This window comes from Excalfactoria chinensis, chromosome 2 (assembly GCF_039878825.1).
Source record: "Excalfactoria chinensis isolate bCotChi1 chromosome 2, bCotChi1.hap2, whole genome shotgun sequence".
NCBI lineage: Eukaryota > Metazoa > Chordata > Aves > Galliformes > Phasianidae > Excalfactoria > Excalfactoria chinensis.
Window position 1 is genome coordinate 131,840,354 of NC_092826.1, and position 20,132 is coordinate 131,860,485.

Below are 20,132 nucleotides of genomic sequence, written 5' to 3' on the forward strand. Positions count from 1 at the left end.
TACTAGTAATTATCCAGTGTGAATACAGCATTTTGTTTAAGTCGCAAGGCATCCCTTAAATTTCATCTTTGAATGATGCAATCTTTTTAAAACAGGAGGCTATTAACTAATAGAAGTAGGATTTAGGGACAAGTAATCATTCAGGATATGCAGAGAATCTATGCTGTAACAAGTAAACTACTATTTGGGGAAAAAAATGAGAACAAAAACAAACAGGAAAAGCAAAGATATCTGACATTAACTTCTTTTTTCTTTTTTGGCTATTTCGCTCGCCCCAAACATGATGTCAGCTGCTCTGATGACAACCGTAATGTGAGGTTTGTTCTTTCTTTACTGACAGGTACCAGCAGTGCAGATGTAAAGGAAAATCGAAACATTGGCAACCTGGAGGATCATCCAATATCCTCCAATGAGAGGCCAAGAGGGGGAACACCTAGCAGTAAGAGAAAAAGGCCCTTAGAGGATGGAAATAATGGCCATTTCTGCAAACTCCAACTCATCTGGAAGAAAGTATCGTGGTCAGTGACACCAAAGAATGCTCTGGTCCAGCTACATGAACTTAAACCTGGTTTACAATACAAAATTGTTTCCCAGACAGGCCCAGTGCATGCTCCAGTCTTTGCTGTTGCTGTGGAAGTAAATGGACTTACATTTGAAGGCACAGGACCCACAAAAAAGAAAGCCAAAATGCGTGCTGCAGAGCTAGCTCTGAAGTCATTTGTTCAGTTCCCCAACGCCTGCCAAGCTCACTTTGCCATGGGGAACTGCATTAACCCATCCACGGACTTTACTTCGGATCAGGCAGACTTCCCAGATACTCTGTTCAAGGAGTTTGAACCATCCACACACAGTGAGGACTTTTCGGTCTATAACCCAGTTAATAACGAGTTGCTTTCCACTGCTTATCGACATGGGCGCTTACTCTGCCACACATTGGACTTAATGGGCCACGGTAAGCAGAACAGACACAAGATGGCATCCAAAGCAGAGAGCGAGAAGAACCCAGTGGTGCTGCTAAATGAGCTACGCTCGGGCCTGCGGTACGTCTGCCTGTCGGAGACCGTGGAGAAGCAGCACATCAAGAGTTTTGTGATGGCGGTGCGAGTAGACGGGAGAACATTTGAAGGCTCAGGACGCAGCAAGAAGCTGGCTAAGGGCCAAGCAGCACAGGCCGCACTGCAAGCTCTCTTTAACATTCGACTGCCCAGCCACATTCCCAGCAGGAGTAAATGTCACCATTTGCCACAGGTGAGAGCTCCTGGGTAGCCACCACTGCGTTGAAAGAGCTCATTCAATTAACATGATCAGTATTGCTATAGCTGTTATTGTTCTATCAGATGGCTCCTCTGACATTATAGCGAAAGCCATGCAATGAAATAGCTATTTTCTCATAGAAACAGCTACCTGCAAAAGCAAAAGATTAAAAATCATAATCCAAAATCATTGGGCAGAATTTGCCGGTCCTTTCCATGTGAGGCAGAGATGAGAGGACAGAAGGCAGGGTGAAATGTCAGGGTTTCCATTTGCTAGAGAGAATGATAGCATTGATTCAAGCAGAAAAAACAAATCATTTTGTAATGCTGACTCTTTCTTGACAGATAGAAGTCCATAAACAAGGGGATATCCCTTGTCTTCCTTTTAAGTTAATTTTTGCTGAGGACAGCACCGTCCAGAGGGAAGAGCAATGAGAGGGCATGTCTTTGTTAGAGCAAATTTTGCAATTCTATAATAGAATTTCCACCTCTAGAAAAGTTAAGAATTGCTTTTTAGTGTAGGTTTACTTTTGTTTGGCATTCTTTTTTCTTTTTTTTTTTTTTTTCCTTTTCCAAATAAGCCTCTAAAATACAGGGAATAGTGAAAGCTCTGATGTTTTCCTGGGATAAATGCAGAGATTACAGTTATATTCACACAGAAAATACAGACCTGAAGTACATACTTAGCACATCAAAATTTCATAGTTGGTCCTATGCCAAAGGCTATCTTAGCATTACACAGACTTCTGACAATTTTATAGGTTCAAAGGATGCCAGGATTTACACACCCTGAGAAGCATTACATGGGCTCATGTAATTTCTTGGTTTGTTTCTACTCCAATAAAAGGTTTGATCCACCAGCACCAGGAGGTGATCTACCACCACAAAGCTCCCTTTCTGAAGGGAGTTGTTAATGTCCAGGATTTATTGCAAAGCACTAGGAGCTCTAAGAATTATTCTGCTGCTGGCTTGCTGTGAAACCCTAGGCAAGTCATTTAAATCCAATATTCCTGTAATAAGAAATGGGCATATTATATGAAAGAATACTTTAAGATCTTTAAGCAGTGTGTAAATGCAAATAGGTAGTAGCTATTCCCATTAACATTAGTAAAAATATTCATTAACAAGATGATGTTGGATATGAACTGAATCCTTTCTGTGACGTGACTGCCTCCGGGATCCAGGAATTTTATCTGGTGACCCAGAATTTTTTTCCTATGTTTCCAAAAATGAAATATGAAAAATGTGAGAAATTTTAAATACATCATAATCATCTACCTCTGTTCCTTTAATTCTAGTTTATAAACTCCATGTGCAAGTGGGATACTAATGCAACTGAATAATAGCAGTGATCTTTACAGAGTGCTTTGGCCAACGTGTCAATTCCATCCACCCAGTCTGAAATATGGGTGAGGTTTATTTGAGAAATCCATGTTGTCTCCTGACTTAATTAGTTCTGCTAAAAAAGCCATTTGTCTTTACCAGCTTGCCTGTCCTTCCCTATGCAAACCTAACAGTGGAGTATAAAGAGGAGTCTGTATTTGCATCCTATTGTCTGCTTTCCTGACCCCAGTAAACTTTGCTGGGTGGGTTAGCAGGTCAATACCATGCATTCATCAACAAATGCTTCACAATATTCTAAAACTACACCGCAAGTAACGCTGCCTTGATATGATCTCTCTGAGATATTTCTTGGTTCCCTGGCTTTGAGATCATGTTCCATGAAGATGGACTGTTCCATCCACCCATGTCCCAAATTGTTCAGTACATGACAGACTCTTTAGTTATTCTTTTTACGGCTTTTTCTCCTTTTTATAGATTTCTGTGAGTGAAAAGTTGTAACTGAACTAACTTCATTATTTATGAGTTTGTTATGTGCTATACAACTAAAAGGTTAGTCAGACACCTCTAATGTCAGAATTCAGGATACTAACTGAGAGAGAAGCCTTAACACTGATTTTTGCTGACTTCCTTACTAATTGCTTTCATGAGTAGTCATAGAGGCCGTGACACACAACCTGAGTTTGTGTTACTCACTTATGTCACAACCCAGCTTCTCATGACACTAACAGATGTGTTTCCTGTGACTTCAGCTGGGCTGTAGCTGGAGCATTATATCCAGAAGCACTTTTTCTTGTTCTGGCTCTGTTATGCAACATCGCATGTAGTGACTCTTTGGTCACTGCTTCATTTGGCCCATCTGGCTGCCTTTGCCAGTCAAAGCGATGGTAAATATATTAAACAGAATGTTATTCACATTGAGCTGTGGTCAGAACCAGCTGCCTTGAAACTAGTTTCATCTCTCCTCTCTCTCTGATCTTCTGTGAGCCATATTTTCGAGGACATATTTCAAGCCACGTTTTCAAAGCTATACTTACTTTTCATTTAGTAGGTTCATCTTGCTTTGTGTCCAAATCTATTTAAAATCAAGAGAGTAATATGAAACTCAAACAGCTTAGAGTTTTGAATATTAGGGGGTTTTAATTTCTTCACAAAACAAGAACTATCCAGCCAACACTCTTTCTGCATGCTTCATTTTATTAGGATATCAGATAGCTAACTCACTGATAGTAGGGGAAGGTAATTTTAACCCATGTGTTTGAATATTTTGTAGAATACAAGACTATGTTTAACTCCAAAGAATATTCTGCCCTTACATGTCTCTGTTCCTGTTCCCATTGCTGTCACCAGTGGCTTTAGGAGGCCAGAATAAGCCTTTCCTGATTTCTCCCTGCCTGGAAACAGGAAAAGCCAAAAATCTCACAATCCTGGCAGTCCACCAGTGCTGAATTTATAGATTTGACTTTGTCCAAAGAAGTGTCAAAAAGTTTACATGTTCTTATCAGCTGGATTTGTTACCACTGACATTTGTGCCTGGCTCATCATGGTTGCTGGGAACATGGTGTTCCCCAGCCTGGCCCTCAGGCATGCTCTCAGCCTGACAACCACTTTCCCTGCTGAACAAGGGAGATCCAGTGCAAGATGTCAAAAAAGGCACCATATCCTCTACTCTGTCCTAATAGGCACTGGTTACACAAGAGGCCTCCTGAACTGCTGGGAAATGTAGAGCATAGACATAAATTCCTGCCACGCTGATCTCTTCTAATTCAGACAAAACAAAGAAATGCAAGAACAGCAAACATAGAAATAGATTAATTCCCTTAGGCAGCTGCAGTCCAACTTGCTTCTTCAGCTGCCTTTTCTGCCCCTCACCTGACAATCCGGAATATCCACCATGAGATTCTGAGAATTTCACATTATTATTGTTGGGAGTTGATGATCTTTAAGGTCCCTTCCAACCTAACCCACTCTGTGATTCTACAATTTCTTAACAGAACAACACTGCATATCTGAGTTTCTTCCCTGTTTGTCTGTCTACTGTGTGTTTGAGCTGACTGCAAAATTATGCCCTTTCTCTCCCACTCCCTTTCCCCCTCTCCCCCCTCCCCCCTGAAAAATCATGCTTTACCCTAGGAAAAAATATTATCTCAAAATTTAAATCCAAAATAATCTAGCCTGTGACTTCTCTGCAGCTCTCAGTGGGCCTTTGTTTCACTTCTGTGATTCTCATACAGGTGCAGTGACAGCTGACGTTCCAAGTTCTTGAACATATATATGGTGAATAGGAGGTAGCTGAGATAAACCAGCTAAAGTGATGAGAAGATTTGCCCATCAATCTGCCAGCTACTGCTCTTTCACAAACTAGATGTCTTATCTGTGCTATGCCGCTGAAGTGCAAGATAAATACTATTGATGGTGTGGGGCTGGGCATACTGCGTTGATCTGAGTAGCCAAGAAAGAAGCCTGGTGAGCTGCTAAACTAATGAATAATGGCAGAGATAAAGTGAATCAGAGAATGGAAATTGCAGTGCACCACTGTGTGCCATTTCCATGTCACTAAATAATTGCTCCTTGTTTCCTAGAATACTTGTTCTGAACTCATACTGTCCATCAAATAATATGCAGTTTCTTCAATTATCAGCTTTTATGGAAGTCTGACAATTATTTCTCTCCACATTGGTAACTAATATTCTTGCAATCCAAAGTGGGAGATGACACTGAGATGGGCTGACCCAGCCAGCCCTAATAAGGCTGCACTGGTAGAGGGCTGCTCGCTCACTCCCAGACTTTCTGAGTGCAATATGCTTGTTTCAGAAGATCAAGGTGACCCCCAACTGCATCGGACCAATTTACAGATTGTTTTTGTAATCTTGTAGTCCTTCCAATCTATCTCACTCAGTCTAAACAGCATTCTTACTGCTGTACAGCAGAAACGTTAATTAATATTGCCATTTAAAAAATCTGTAATAGAGGGGTGCTTGGATTTCAAATGGATCTCAATTAAAAGCAAATAAGTGTGAAAATCACATTCACTCTGCTTTGAAATTGCTTAACTCTGCTGTCGCTGGTTCATATCCAGAGCCTCCAGAGCAGTAGCTGTCAGTTTGTTTATTTAAATGAAACCTCACTTTGTTTTTTGTGTATGTCACCAAAAAGAAGCAGTCTGGTTATTTTTTTTCTGATGCAAATAAAGCCAACCATCCAATTCCAGTTAAATCCCCTATAATTCCAAAGTGTCATTTACAGACCAGAACTACCTGAGTTATCCACACTGCACTAATTCCTTACCCTGTGTGGGCCAAGGATTCCCACCAGCTGACTTCAGCATCACCCTGTAGAACAATGGCATGGGAAGAACAAGCACCATGTCAGGGAAAACCCTGTATGTCCCACGCCTCTCATCTGCTTCCCTCCAAAAGCCTGTTTCTCTGGGTTGTAAAACACTTCATTTCCATTCAGTATCAATTGTTCCTGCCTCCTTCGCTCTATTTCACTAACTATCCTCATTTGCCAACTTCCTTGCAAGCATGCCCTGTCACCTGTGTTGCAATTAAGCCAGGGCTGAGGCTGGCAGTGATAGATTTCACTCTGGTGCGAATATGGACAGCACAGAGCTGGCACTGAGTTTTGAGAATCTGTTCCAGTGTGTTTATACAAAGAGCTTTGTCTCATCAAGTGACCAGGTACCTTTTTATAGCCGTCTGTCTTGCACACAAAGAGAAGCAGCTGATAAGTATGTGTGCAGCTCTTAGACACAAGAAAGGGAAATGCTTGGGACCAAATAAATGCCTTTGCAGTACAAACAATGTTTGATTTTCAGCCATCTATTTCTGACTCTGTAGGTGAGAGAGAAAATGGGCGCAGCAATGGGCAGTCAAGACACTTACAGGATTACAGTTTCTTAAGGAAAAAAATAGCAAAAGAATCACTTTAGAGGCACAGCATTAGTACACTGGACACTGCTATAATTCTCCTGGCTGCTAATAAGATTGCAGTCACTTCTAGGCTCACAGCAGACCACTTCCTACCCCTCACAGAAGTCCAACATAAAAGGTGATTATTGCCCCACAGACATTACAACTGGAGTCTTAGATGAAGAAATTACCTTGTTTTAATGTATGTAATCCATGTAAGATCAAAGAGAGATGCAGAAAGGCTACCTTCATGGAATCAGAAGAAACCAGTTAATAAAGCAGAAAGGTCTCTGATCTCTTGTTCTCACAGTATCATCACATAAGCATAGCCACGTTAAGGGGTTGCTAATTAAGTACAGTCTTCACTGCAACATAACACATCATTTTGCATCAGCTACACTCTGTCTAACTGCTGTAGAAAGAAGCGTCTGACACGGTGTATGCATCTCTACCCATACACCATCAAAGGCATCAGGGCATGCCTGTGGGGCACATCTGGGGAGGCTGTTTGACAGGCACATGACTGTGTAGGACCACATCCACCTTGCCTAGGGGATGTGAGTGTGAGAATACCTCATTCCATAGGAACCTCCATGTTCCACCCCACATCCCCTGCTCCAGCCTTCCCACAGCCCTAATGGAGAGCAGCATCCACCCTGTCAGGGCTGTGAAGGACAGGCTCAGTTGTGGCAACGTGTATTTCCCATCTACATCTCACTCTTCTGCTCCTCAGTTGTAGGACCCTGTAACCCCATCCCCCATTGCCCGTAAATAACTGCAGCTGGACCCCAGAAGGACTCTTGTCTACTTGGCTTTAAGTGAAAGTGTAGTGCTCGCCTAACTAGTAATAGATAGAGTTGTAATAATGGTGATAATCGGTGAATGAATGGCTGACTCCATTTACAGAATTGAAAAAAAATAATAATAATAATTTTGATATCTTCAAAGAAAAAATCTTTGGGTTTTTTTTCAGCATTTATATAAAATTAAAGTTTGCAAACAATGTAAAAGCCTTCTTCCACTGAAAAGGGGGTTATAAAAACATGTGATTTTTCTATCCAAAGAATCTGAGAGTCCACTGTGATTAAAGTGCATTTAGAATAGGGTGAGACTGATTTAGCCATCTGACTTAGCTGCTGGGTGCTCTGTCAGTGTAGCTGCTGGCAAACACCTCGTGCCATCTTTGCTGCCACAGAATGTGTGTTTGATTTCTTCCCTTCAGAGCTTACACTGCCCTTTAAATATGGCTAGTGAGAGGCACTGTGGACTCTGCTGGCTGCCACTATTTGCCACACTGACCCAGCCTTGTCTATGTGGTGACCGGTGGCATGGATCTGATTTGTGAAGAATTATTATTAGTGTAAAGCGTTGTGGAGAGAAAGTTTGTGCACAGCTCCGGCAACGCACAGAGCTAGTTAGTACATGAAAGCTGAATCCCAGACTGGTGTCATCTACACATAAAACTTCCCTCTCAAGCAGGCATTCTCACAGCTGGCAGAACCGCCTTTGTTGCTTTCTGGCTTTGTCAGGGAGCTATGGACACTTCAAAAGGCTCCCTGCAAGCTGGACCTTGTTAAAGCTCCTGCTTCATCCTGCATCCTGACATTGTTTATGGTGCTTCATTATTATCTACTTAATACAAGCCATGATCGTTCTGCTCTGCTAGACGGAGCTGTAATACAAGTGCCCAGAGTGGATTTTTCTTTGGTTGACTTCCATGCAAAGCTCTCTCTGTTTGAGTTGGAGTGTTACACTCATGCCAAAACCCCCATCTTTCTCTATATTTATTTGCAGTCACATCTAGGAAGCTTAATTATTCAAGCAGCTCTCTTTCCATGAGCAGAGAATGAGGTGCGAGCTGCTCCCATCCATTTGGCGATGCCTACCTCCCTCTTGTGGTGCCTGGGCCAGCTGCATTAGGACTTAATTTTAGGATCGGTGAGAACTAATGGAATGCAACAGACTTCGGGCTTGTTAGATACAAAATATTCTTTATATGTTCAGACATTCATAAAACCAATGAAAGCTAGAGAACTAGCTGAATATCCTTTGTTGTTCCTTTAGTACTTTATACCAACAGAAATGATTTAAAGTCTATGATAGGAGTAAAATTTATTTGAGAAAATGTTGATTTTTTTCAAATGCAGCAATATGTGATGTGAACTTCTGTTAATATACAACATTTCTTATGAACTCCTGAGAAACATAAATGAGAGAAGTAGGTAAATTAACTGTCTGCTTTCACCACAAAGTTGTATTCGATGAAAACAATCAATATGCTTTATGTCTTGTGATACCCATTGACTTCTTAGGCTGAATTCTAAGAACCATAAAATAGGAATGTAGCTATAAACCTTTCCTCCTTCACTTTAAATACTTCAATACTGCCTTTAGACAAATCTTGTTACTTTTTCATTCTTCCCAGTTTTCTAATCAGTAACTCAGAGTTTATTTTCCAGTTTTCCTTTTTGTATTCTGCACCCAAGAGGACATTCAATACGAAAGAATCTAGTCATGATTGTTCTTAACCCACATGTCATCATATCTACTGCAGGTGTGAGTCATGTAATCAGACAATGGCACCTTAAAATCAGGGCCACACAGAGATGTCACCTGCACGAACCCATGCTACTGAAGCTGTGCTGATTTGCTTTATAAGTTCCTTGGGTGAGGATTTTATTCTTTATCTAGTTCACCTCTAAAACTAAAGGTCAGGAGAGAACATTCGCAAACAAACTGAAATGAACAAAATGAATGTGTTTCAGTTTGTTCAGAGAAGTAGCCTTAAAGTCCCATGATTTCTATGTTTTCATGCTATTTCATTGCCGAATTCCTGGTTTTAGACCATTTTCTCTGAACTGGACACTATTACTTACAGAAATAATTACAACTCCTTTCCCTCCTATGTGGGTCATTGCTTTATTAGGTTAAACACAATGAGTAATGTGAGTCTCCAGGGTCCAGCAGGGAGAGTGAAGTCAGCAACACTGGTTTCATTTCTTGTTTGATAATTAGTTTCTATCCAAACCAACTCTGCCCCATACTTTTAAGGAATTATCCTCTCAGGGATATTAGAGAATAAACTCATTACCCCTGGATCAGCCCCCTCTTTTTCTTCCACTCTCCTTGATGCACACAGAAAAGTCACTCCAGCCCTCTGTGCCAAATGACCCATGTACACTCATAATATGGAACAGTAGTTCATACTATTATGAATAACACCAAAATTAAACTTTTAGGGCTTGGCAGTCCTGGTTATTGTAGAGAAGCGTACAAATAGAACGTTCCTGTTTAAACCTGACTGGGCTACACATAAACCCTCTGCAAACTGAATCAGCGTCCATCAACACATAACAGCAAAAAATTAAAAGCAAGATAAAAAGTAAAAGGGAGCAATGGTTGACAAACACAGCAGTCAAAAAGTCAGTTTCCTTGAAGGCTTATACACATGGCAGGAATGAGGGGGCAGATAGCTGACTGACCAGAATACACAAATCAGGGCCACACTGAAGTTTGTGTTCTTGTGTGTTAGCAATCCAAATGAAAATGGAAACTGATCACATAGCTGTTAGAACTGTCCCCCAAGCCAGAAGTTGGCTGTTATACCACTTGGAACAGCAGCATGATTCACCCAAGACATTTACCCATAATAATGCTAATAGAGGTTCATAATATAATAAGATGGAGAGAAGAGGAATGGTTCATGAGCATTACGATTCTGGAGAACACCCTCACAGATGCTAAGGGCAGTTATCAGCTAGTATCTCAAAAATAGATAGAAAAAAAGAAAAGAGAAGGAAAAAAAAAAAAAAAAAAAAAAAAAAAAAAAAAGGAAGAAAGAATGAAAGAACGAAAGAAAGAAAGAGAGAAAGAAAAGAAAAGAAAAGAAAAGAAAAGAAAAGAAAAGAAAAGAAAAGAAAAGAAAAGAAAAGAAAAGAAAAGAAAAGAAAAGAAAAGAAAAGAAAAGAAAAGAAAAGAAAAGAAAAGAAAAGAAAAGAAAAGAAAAGAAAAGAAAAGAAAAGAAAAAGAAAAAAAGAAAAAGTCCCTGGCATACACATAATTATGGATTATATGGATCACTGAACCTGCAGCTCAACCCAAGAGTTTAGCTGTTCCCAGACAGGACTGGCAACACATTAGAAGACTGTTATATTTTGCTGCCTTTCAAATGGATGTTCTCCCTCAGCTTAAGGCCACTCAGCATCTTTTCCTCCAGTGCACAAGGGGAGCCAACATTGTATTATTAGTGTAGGCTGATGGCTATGACTTTCTGATATTGGCTTCTGGTAATAGCTCTGCTCTCCTGGAGCGTGTCTTTGGTGCTGGATGACTTGGAGGAAGTCACTGGAAGGTTCATCGTAGCACAGCAATCATAATATAGAGTTGCATGGAGAACAGCAGATATGAGTTCTTAACACAGAGACATCTACACCCATTTTGTGTTTGTCTTCTACAAAACTATGCCTTCTTCAATGCCCCAACACATTATTCCTGACCGTAACTCATGCACATTTTTCTAAGTTTCCACATGACCTAACCCAGCAATATTTACTATTTACTCTAGCAAACAGTCTCAGCTTGGCTGGAGGAATCTGTGCATTGTATTTGCCTTTCCTTTAGAGTCTGCCTACTAAGCAGACCGTAAAACTTCTTAAAAATCTCTTTATATATAAAATAAATGTAATATTTTTCTCATAAATCCACAAAACGAACAAAACAAAAACCTTGGACAAAACACAACATATTGTCATACAATTTTTTTTTTTATATATATATTTTTGGTTGCAATCACAATAATCATAGTAACAGCAATGCCCTGTCCTCTTTCCAGGGCAAGCTGTGTTTTACATTTTGACTTTGAGGGAAATTAAAGCACAAGAGGGATGAGGCTGCTGCTGTCACCACGTTCTGGAGAACACTGACAGGAGTAAATGAACAGTATTCCCCAAAACACTGACAAGCAGCATTGCATAAATTTTCCTTTTTAAATCTTGTATTCATCAAAAAGAAAATAATGTGACATATATCAAAATTCAAGCCAGCGAGCCTAACCAGAAAGTGAGAGTCCTGCAGGCAAAGTCAGTGCGTTGTCATGTAAACAAGCTGAAATCAAGCAGTTATCTGAGCAAAGCTTCACTGTGGCAGAACAGGAGATCTTGTGCAAATCAGAGAGATCTTACTGGGAGACCTTGATACCCACAGGTCAGTAGTGGAAAGCCAGTGAGGCTGAACTGAGTAGAAGCAGAGAAAGAAATGTTGCAAAGACATGATGAGATGGAGAATAAGCTTCCAAGGATGCCTTTGATAGAAAATGATCCAAGCAAATTAAACACCCATACTGTTGTGGTTTGCAGACTAATAATTCTGCCTTTTGAAATGTGAGGTGTTGGTGGCTAGGTGAGAGTGGCTGGTTTGCTTGTTCTCAGCTGCAGACATGTTGGAAGTTTGGTGGGGTCTGGAATTAATGTTCAAAATATAGAAACTCCCCAAGGTGAGAACCTGGGAGTTGGGTTTGAGGGGCAGAACTCACACATGTGGTGAAAATCAGGCAAAAACTTCAGGTCTGGGAGGGAAACTTTCTGCTATTGTGCAAATAGAAGTGAAATCCCAGTGAAGGGCTGTGTGGTGCACACAGGGACATGCTTTGCTAGGAGTGGGAGCTGTGTTTTGCCCACACCACATAGTGCATTCTGGGGGCTTATTTCTTTGCATCTCTACTTGCTAGCATTAGAAATATTAAAAATTCTTTATGTGGTTGTGAAATTAAGGTGATTAACTGAGGCAACATAAACTAAATTTACTCCAATATACGTGGGCACGGAGCCACAAAGTAATGTGGGAAGCTAATGCCTTTATTCCGTATTCCCACAGGCATAAACCAGAGCAGAATTTGTGTCTGTGGATTTGTAGTGAATAAAATATCAAACTTACTCCAAAATATGTTGCAGCTGCTTCTCATTCCATCATGCAGCTGATAAATAGCTAATCTCCAGTTCAGGCCTCTCTGTTTAAATAGGCACAGTAAAAAGTTTAGCTATCTCTGCCTGAACTACTTCAGCTGAATATCCTTAGTTCACTGCTTCTGGCCCCTATTAAATGCAATTCAGATAAAGTCTGTTTTCTACTACTGTTTGTTTTTCTCTTGACATTGTTGTTATCTGTTCCCACTAAAAGCCTTCAGAGGGGAAGAATAATCTATCGAAAAATGTATTATTTAGCAAGCACAAGTAAGCATAGCTAATGTTAGGAGGACAGAGAACTTTCTCTTTGTTAGCCATTAATAAATTGTTTTCTGCAGGCAGCTTCACCCCCACCATTTGAATTGATCACTTTGCAGAGCTGGAACAGCCCCCAAAAATGAGACGACTACATCTTCCCCTGTGGTGCAGCAAACAAGCAGTGACACAGCCTCTTTCCTCTTTTTGCTGCTCACCTCACTCACCTGCTTCACCAATGTCATACACAGCTTCCCAAAATCTTCAGCCTTCATTCCATTTCCTAGCTCCAGTTTGCCCACCGCTAATTTCCAGTCTCCTTTGTCACGCTCCTATTGTTGGGAATGGTCTCCTCACCCATCTGGGCACAGGCTGGAGCTGGGAATAAGGAAGCAGCTGTGAGAACAATTCAGTACAATTTGGGGTCAGATATTAGATGCCCCGTCCTTGTGATAATCGCCTGCATTAAAGCACATTAACACGATTGCACGTGCAGTAAATTAGCAATGCTCTGTGCCGAGGCACAAAATCAAGTCCAATAATACTACAAGTGTGTATGAAAAACAACCGTGATCACTATCTAATTAATTAATAACTAGTTACTGATGAAGAGGGGAACATTTGAAGCTAAATGCATCCTTGATAAGGCCAACGGGGTTGTTTTAACACGTCGTATTTTACCGTAAGATATATAAGTACAAATAATTGCTTCCACTATATCATGGCATTAGTTCCACGACAGTTCAGCTGATTACTTCAAGGTTTTATCTGCGTTTTGTAGCTGCTAGATCTGTTACCATTTTGCACCTTGTTAGCCGGGAGTGAAACACTGGCATCTGTTTACATGTATTGCATGTAATGTAGCAGGAGAAGCAGAATCAATACAATAGATATATACAGTACCTGCATCACAAAGGTTACCGTGCTCAGAAAATAGCTGATGAAGACCTGAGCTAATGAGCTGAAACATCCTGAAAGTAATTCCTAGCAGCACTAAAGACAATAATATAACTTCCCTTGACATGGGTAATCCTCCACAGACTGAAGGAAGAGTAATTTTTTTCTGGAAGAGTTTTGTGGTCGGCTGAGAGTTTGAGTGAGATATGGGCCATACCTTAGGAGTGAGGAGCAGCTCATAACTCAGGAGAGGTGGAACCTGAATGAAGTCACAGAGGTCATTCTCATTTTATCACTGGGGAAAGGACACCCTGGACATCGTTCAGCCTTTTCATACACATAGGTAGAGAGATAGTGTTTCTTTCACTGTAGATTTCATGAACAGAAAGCCTATAAAGCAATTAAAAATAGTTGTAGAGTGACTGTTTGCTCTGTGAGTCCAAAGCTAGACGCATCTAATGAAACACATGGGCATTCCCTGGTCCATGTAGAGTAAGGAACTACCAGCTAAACATTTCTGTTCTTTTTCAGTACATTTTTTGCTGCTGCGGTGCACTCTCTGGAAGGTCAAGGGAAGTCATAAGAGGTGTTTGTCCATCCTTTTATCTTGTTCTTGATAGCAGCCATTCATGTGATGTGAATATTTCTGCAGAATAAGTGTCTGTGTATGTTTTCAGATTGGTTTCCTAGCAAAATTATCGGTCTATGATCACACTTTCTGCTGTGCCTCATAACATTTGAGACTGCTCAGCTGTATTTGATAGCAGCAAATATCTGAAGAAACTCAGTCTCTATCTGTACAACATGAAAACAGGGTCTCTGTAGAAGTGAAAGAAGCCCAAGGTTCTTTTCTATTTCTTCTCTCCATACAGGGGACCTGTGCTCCCTCTTTTGCAGAAGTATGACTCTGCTTAAGCGTGCAGAGTCACAGAGGCCTAGGTTTAGGAAATGCTTGCCTATGGCTGCATAATGGGATTCTCTGGGAGCAGGGAGGGAATTGTGCAAAAAAAAAAAAGGGCATCTGGCAGCCTCATGGAGTGCCTTGTTCTGATCTCAGCCTTGGGCAGGAATCACAGCACCATCTCAGACTCTGAGGCCACCACAGGTTCATAAACATCAAGCTGTGCCAATACCAAGTGGACAAGCTGACAGCAATTCAGACCCGGCTCCAGCATGGGAAGAGCTAGGGCTTGTACAAAAGCCTACTATGTCAGGGCAGCCTCCTCCTCTTATTCCTGCTCAGAAAGTCTGGGAGATGTGGACTTGTGTTTACTGCAAGCATGGCATCAGTGGGATCCTCAAGAAATACCTCAGAGATATGCCTACAGGGACATGAAGTTTTTGCATTCTGTGTTGAGGTAGCTGGCTGCCTTTAGCCTCTCATCCCTTTTATGGAGTACCACATTGCACCCAGAAATCATGTTTCTATACCATGAGTGGGCACTGTAGCATCAATCAGCTGTCAGTGTAGGAGCACAAAATACAAGAAGGGAGTAGATTTCTGTCATGCATATTTGGATTTCACAGCACTAATTTATTTTTTGTAATATTGAAACATTTTTGCCTCTATGAGATTATTTTTAAGCACTGGAGAACGGCTTTGATGAACCAGGGAAAGTGAACTCTAATATCTTCCCTGTGTCTGAACCCATGTCTTAGGCTGGGTCAAGACTGCAAAGGGAAAATATGTAGTCAGAAATATCAGTGCTTGATTGGTGGGGCCAGGGGAGCAGAAGTGAAGAAGACATCATTTACTCTATTTGCAGCCGTGGTGTTAACTCCAAAACTGATCATCTAAATTTAAGTGAATTTCAGTAACATTTGTGAACAATTTCCTTGTTTTTCAACATAGTACGTTGCCAAATCAAGGGACTGTTAATAATCCCGTTAAAACTATTTATCCTCCTCTCCAACAGTGGGATATATTTTTTTCCCCTAACATATCTCATCCTGGTTTCTGTGGGATTTAATTGGGAAAAAGCAAAAGACTGAGAAATGATTGATCATAGGTTCAACTGGAAATGTAGTCAGGTGTCTATTCATGATGCTATTATGGCACACTTGTTATAGAATAGGTGGAGCAGGTGCTAAAATCCTTACTTTAGCAAAACTGAAAACAACTGACGTTGACATTGGATTACACAGGGACCTTCGTTGTCCTAGCCAGCTGTAAAGGGAGTTGCGCTGTGTTAGGGAAAGAGGATGGTTTGTGATACATCTGAGAGCCTTGTGGGCAATATTCCAGGAGTACGAGGTGGAAATTAAGTGGGTAGCATGAGGACGAGCCTGTGGGAAACATAATATCACCATTTGTAAATCTGCACTGACATACTGGTTTCCACTGAAGTCAGTGGCAAAATTATGTGGACTCCAGCTTTCCAATTTAGAGAACTAAATTTGGGTAATATTTGGAAAGGAAAAGACTCAGATACTACAATTCAAAAACCACATCAATGACTGTTCTCAAATAGCTGCCTGGTTCCCATTCATACCCCGAGGGTCTAATCAATAAAGCATAATTATCTCCTCTGTTTATAGGGAGACGCTTGTTCTCAGTTTGAATTGAGAACTATTGAAAGGCCATACAAAGAGGACCTGAGCATATTCATGTATCAGGATCAATTCTGAGTTTAAATTGCTTATAATGGTTTTTTAATGCCAATGCAGATATCTCAGCATGGCCTAAAGAGAGGGTTGTAAAAAAACATTAAGAAATAATAATAATAAAAAAAAAGGAACTGGCAGCATCACCAGCCAGTTTTGCTTTTGTAGTTAAACTTGAAACTTAGGCAAAAAATTAATAGTATTAAATACAGTGTTTTGCACCTTGATGCCACAGCTTTTGACTGTTTCATTTCTTTAGCTTTCTTTTCTCCCTGTTTGCTGTTGAAAGATCCAAATCTCCCTCTTGTACAGGGAGAGCAGCACTGGACCTGGTACTCTAAATGTGGCCCCATCATTGCTGAGTAGAGATGAAGGATCACTTCCTTCAACCTGCTGGCAACAGTTTTCCTAGCAGAGCCAATGAAGCTGTTGGCCATGAGGTCATACTGCTGGCCCACATTCAGCTGTTGTCCATAAGGACCACAAGGTCCTTCTCAGCAAACCTGTTTTCCAGCTGGTCAGCCCCTAGCATGTACAGGTGCATCGGGTTATTCCTCCCCAGGTGAGAACTTTGCATTTCCCCCTTGCCAACTTGCCCACACTGCCCAGTTCCCTCTGGATGGCAGCACAGCTCTCTGGTCTATCAGCCACTCCTCCCAGTTTTCTGTCATCTGCAGGCTTGCTAGGAGTATACTCTGCTTCACCATCCAGATCATTAATAAAGCTGTTCTACGGGACTGGACCCAGTATTTACCCCTGGAGCACACCACTGCTGACTCCAGCTACACATTGCATCACTGATTACTATGGGCTTGGGTCATTCAGTTTTTGACCCACCCAGGGTCCATTTATCTAATCCATACATTGACAGATTGTCTATGATGGTATTATTAGAGATCATGTCAAAGAGTTTATTAAAGTTGAGGTAAACAACATCCACCAATTCAGTCACCTCATTATAGAGGGCTTTTAGGTTGGTCAATAACTATTTCATAAATCAATGTATACTGCTGCCAATCACTTTCTTGCCCCTCCTGTATTTGGAAACGTTTTCCAGGTCAGTTCATCATCTTCCAAGGACAGAGGTGAGGCTGACAGTCCTGTAGTTCCTGAGATCTTCCTTCTTCCCTTTCTTGGAGAAAGAAGTGACATTTGCTTTATTCCAGTCTTCAGTAACCTCTGCCAATCACCATGAGCAGTAGTGCAAAGCAGCAGAATGTTTTCAGTTTGTTTTCACTAATGAGATGTAAGTTACTCAGCTGATTTTAGGAAAATCTGCTGTAATACTTTCATGGCCCATACTGTGCTATTAGCTGGACAAGAACAACGAAATGGTCCCTTCTGGCTTCAGAGTCTTTGGCTTTAAAATTATTTATAATTCTGTCAGATCAAATGAAACCGATACAAATACATCACCTTTTTAAAGTGGATCATGTCCCTTTAGCAGGATTATTTAATAGTCCCAAATACTCTTGTTAATAATGTGTGACAGACAAGTGCGATAGGAAAGCTTCCTGATTGCTCCTTGTGCAATATCATGCTGGGATTGCAGACCTATGCTCTGCTGTTTACGTTATCTGTACTTCACTTCAGACATATTTTATTAAGGTACTTTAAAAAGGAGAATGGAACATTTTATCATATTTCCTGCCAACCCCCTTGTGTCTATTTTTTTCCTTAAAGAATTGTTTTTATCATCTATCTTTTACTGTGTATCACAGCATTATCTTCACCTGTTAAGGGAAAAAAATGAACGTTGTACAGTCAGTGCACAACAGACTGACAGCAAATCATGGCATGGATGTTCCCTTCAGAATGACAGTTATACCCTAGACAGCATAGTGACTAAATAACTCATTGTGAGAAACTCCTTTTCAAAGACAGTTGTTAAATTGAAGGTATTACCAAAAGAGAACATAAGAATTATTGCTTGCTCCATGGTCATTTTTCTTGAGGTAAGGATATCTGCCTCATTTTTTGCCTTCTGTAAGAAACAAACTGAAAGAAGCAGTCCTGTCCTCAGCACCGCTGCAGAATCATTATAGCTTATGCTGACTTGGTATTTTCACTATAAACCCTGTTTTCCAGATGAGTCTTGAGATCAGGGTTCATTTGCAGTTCAGGCTTGTTTGAGGAAAAGTATTTTTTTAATGTACCTTCAGGACTGAGCCAAGCCCTTTTAAAATTTGCAGTAGAGTGAGAAAAAAAATAAATAAAAACGAATAATTTCATATGCTCTCTAATTTCGTTCTTTCATTTCTGAATCAAGGATCTCAGTTTGAAGTTGAGGTTTTGCTGACGTGTAATGGGAAATTACTACTATGATGTTTAAATTAGAAGCAACACATTCAGGTGAATGGCTTTATTTTCTTAGAAAATTTCTGTATTTTCCTAGTGAAAAAACGTTCAAAAAACTTTGCAATAGAGAAACTCAGGTATCTCTGATAATCTAGAGGATGGGACTACTTTGTTTTATTAGAAGGTCATCAGCAGATCAGTAATCCTAAGAAACAGAGGAGGGAGGGAGGAAAGGAGGACTTCCAAAATCTTCCTGTGTAGACAACATTTTTGTGATGCCTTTTAGTATTGTTTTTTATCAGTTTCTAACTGTGTTTATCCAGTGCATCCATGGCACATATGTGTAGTGCCAATATTTTTGTCATGAATTTTTCCCCTTCCAAACAACTTTGTCCTCCTGTAGCGTTTCCTTACAGAGGATGTTCAGTGCTCCCAAAATGTTCCAATGCAATTAACTCTGTCCCAGTGATCTCAGCTGTCAGCCTCAGTGAATATCTCCGTGACTTCCAGAAGCAGCCTCAGCAGCCTCAGCAGCAGGTCTTCAAGGAGCTGGAGAACAGCAGTTCTGCCTGGTGAAGGCATCCAAACCCTGCCAGATGTTTGCAGCTGTTCCTCCACCAGAGCTGCATACTCCATGGCCTGGCTGCTGGAACACACAACACAAAAATTCTGCAGTCCACTGGAGGTGAAGGCAGTTGGATTAATTCGACATCTACAGCAAATAATGTTTGAAGCCTTTGCTTTGAAGCAGGAGAGTAGATCTTTTCAGCAGCAGAGCCGGACCATTCTGAGGTGTCTCAGGGGATGGCAGTGTCTCCAGTCAGCATCGCTGGCTCTGGAAAAGGAGGCCTGACCACAGCTTCAGGTCCTCTTAAGGTCCATACAGCGTGACTCAAGAGAGGAGAAATGCTCTTCCAAGCTAGTTCCCATCACAGAGTCTGTCATATGCTCAGGCAGTTCTTGGCACTGTGCACAGCTGTCTGGGGACTCTCTTTGTTTCCCATGTTCAGGAGGTGGTCTTGCTGAGCTGCAGCAGTGGGCCACATGCAGAGGACCTACCTGCATCCATTTCCCTGGGCTCAGGCACAGCAGTTGTCAGCTCTTCAGCAGAAAACTGCTCCTGTTCAGAGCATCCAAAAACAACAGATAATTCGGACTCCAGCTCAGTCATGTACCTGCCAGGACAGCACTGCATACTGAACAGTCTTCCAAGTCCCACATTAACATCTATCTCTGTTTTTTACTGAATAGATGGAATACTCTAGGTAAGACCTTGGTACTTGGCATAAATGATCCAGATTTAGCCTAAACCCATTCCCATCCCCCATAATGTATTGGTTTAACAAAGGTCAGTTCTCCACTGTCTGGGCTCCTGTGCTTGGAGAGCATCCACTTCCTGAGGTAGGACAGGTCACACTGAGCACAGGACTTTGCTTCAGCCATCAATTTAGTGCTCAACACACAAAAAACTGCCCAGCAGGACAACTGAGCTAACCAAGATTTGTTATCCCAATCCCTGCTTTCCAGAGCCTGAAAAAGAAATTAAAATTGACTCTTGCTTACAAATGAGATAGAAACAGAATCCCTCTGTCCTTGCCATTTTCTAAGTA

General features: G+C 41.0%; 1 protein-coding gene across 2 annotated transcripts in view; it reads left to right on the forward strand.

Annotated features, from left to right (window-relative positions):
* The window catches only part of ADARB2 (adenosine deaminase RNA specific B2 (inactive)), a 294,939-nt gene that overhangs the window by 199,025 nt on the left and 75,782 nt on the right, over positions 1-20,132 (forward strand). For both annotated transcript variants that reach the window (XM_072329374.1, XM_072329373.1), the window contains one exon: positions 341-1,248. In XM_072329374.1, coding sequence (XP_072185475.1) covers positions 341-1,248 — 908 coding nt within the window. The remainder of the gene's footprint in view (positions 1-340; positions 1,249-20,132) is intronic.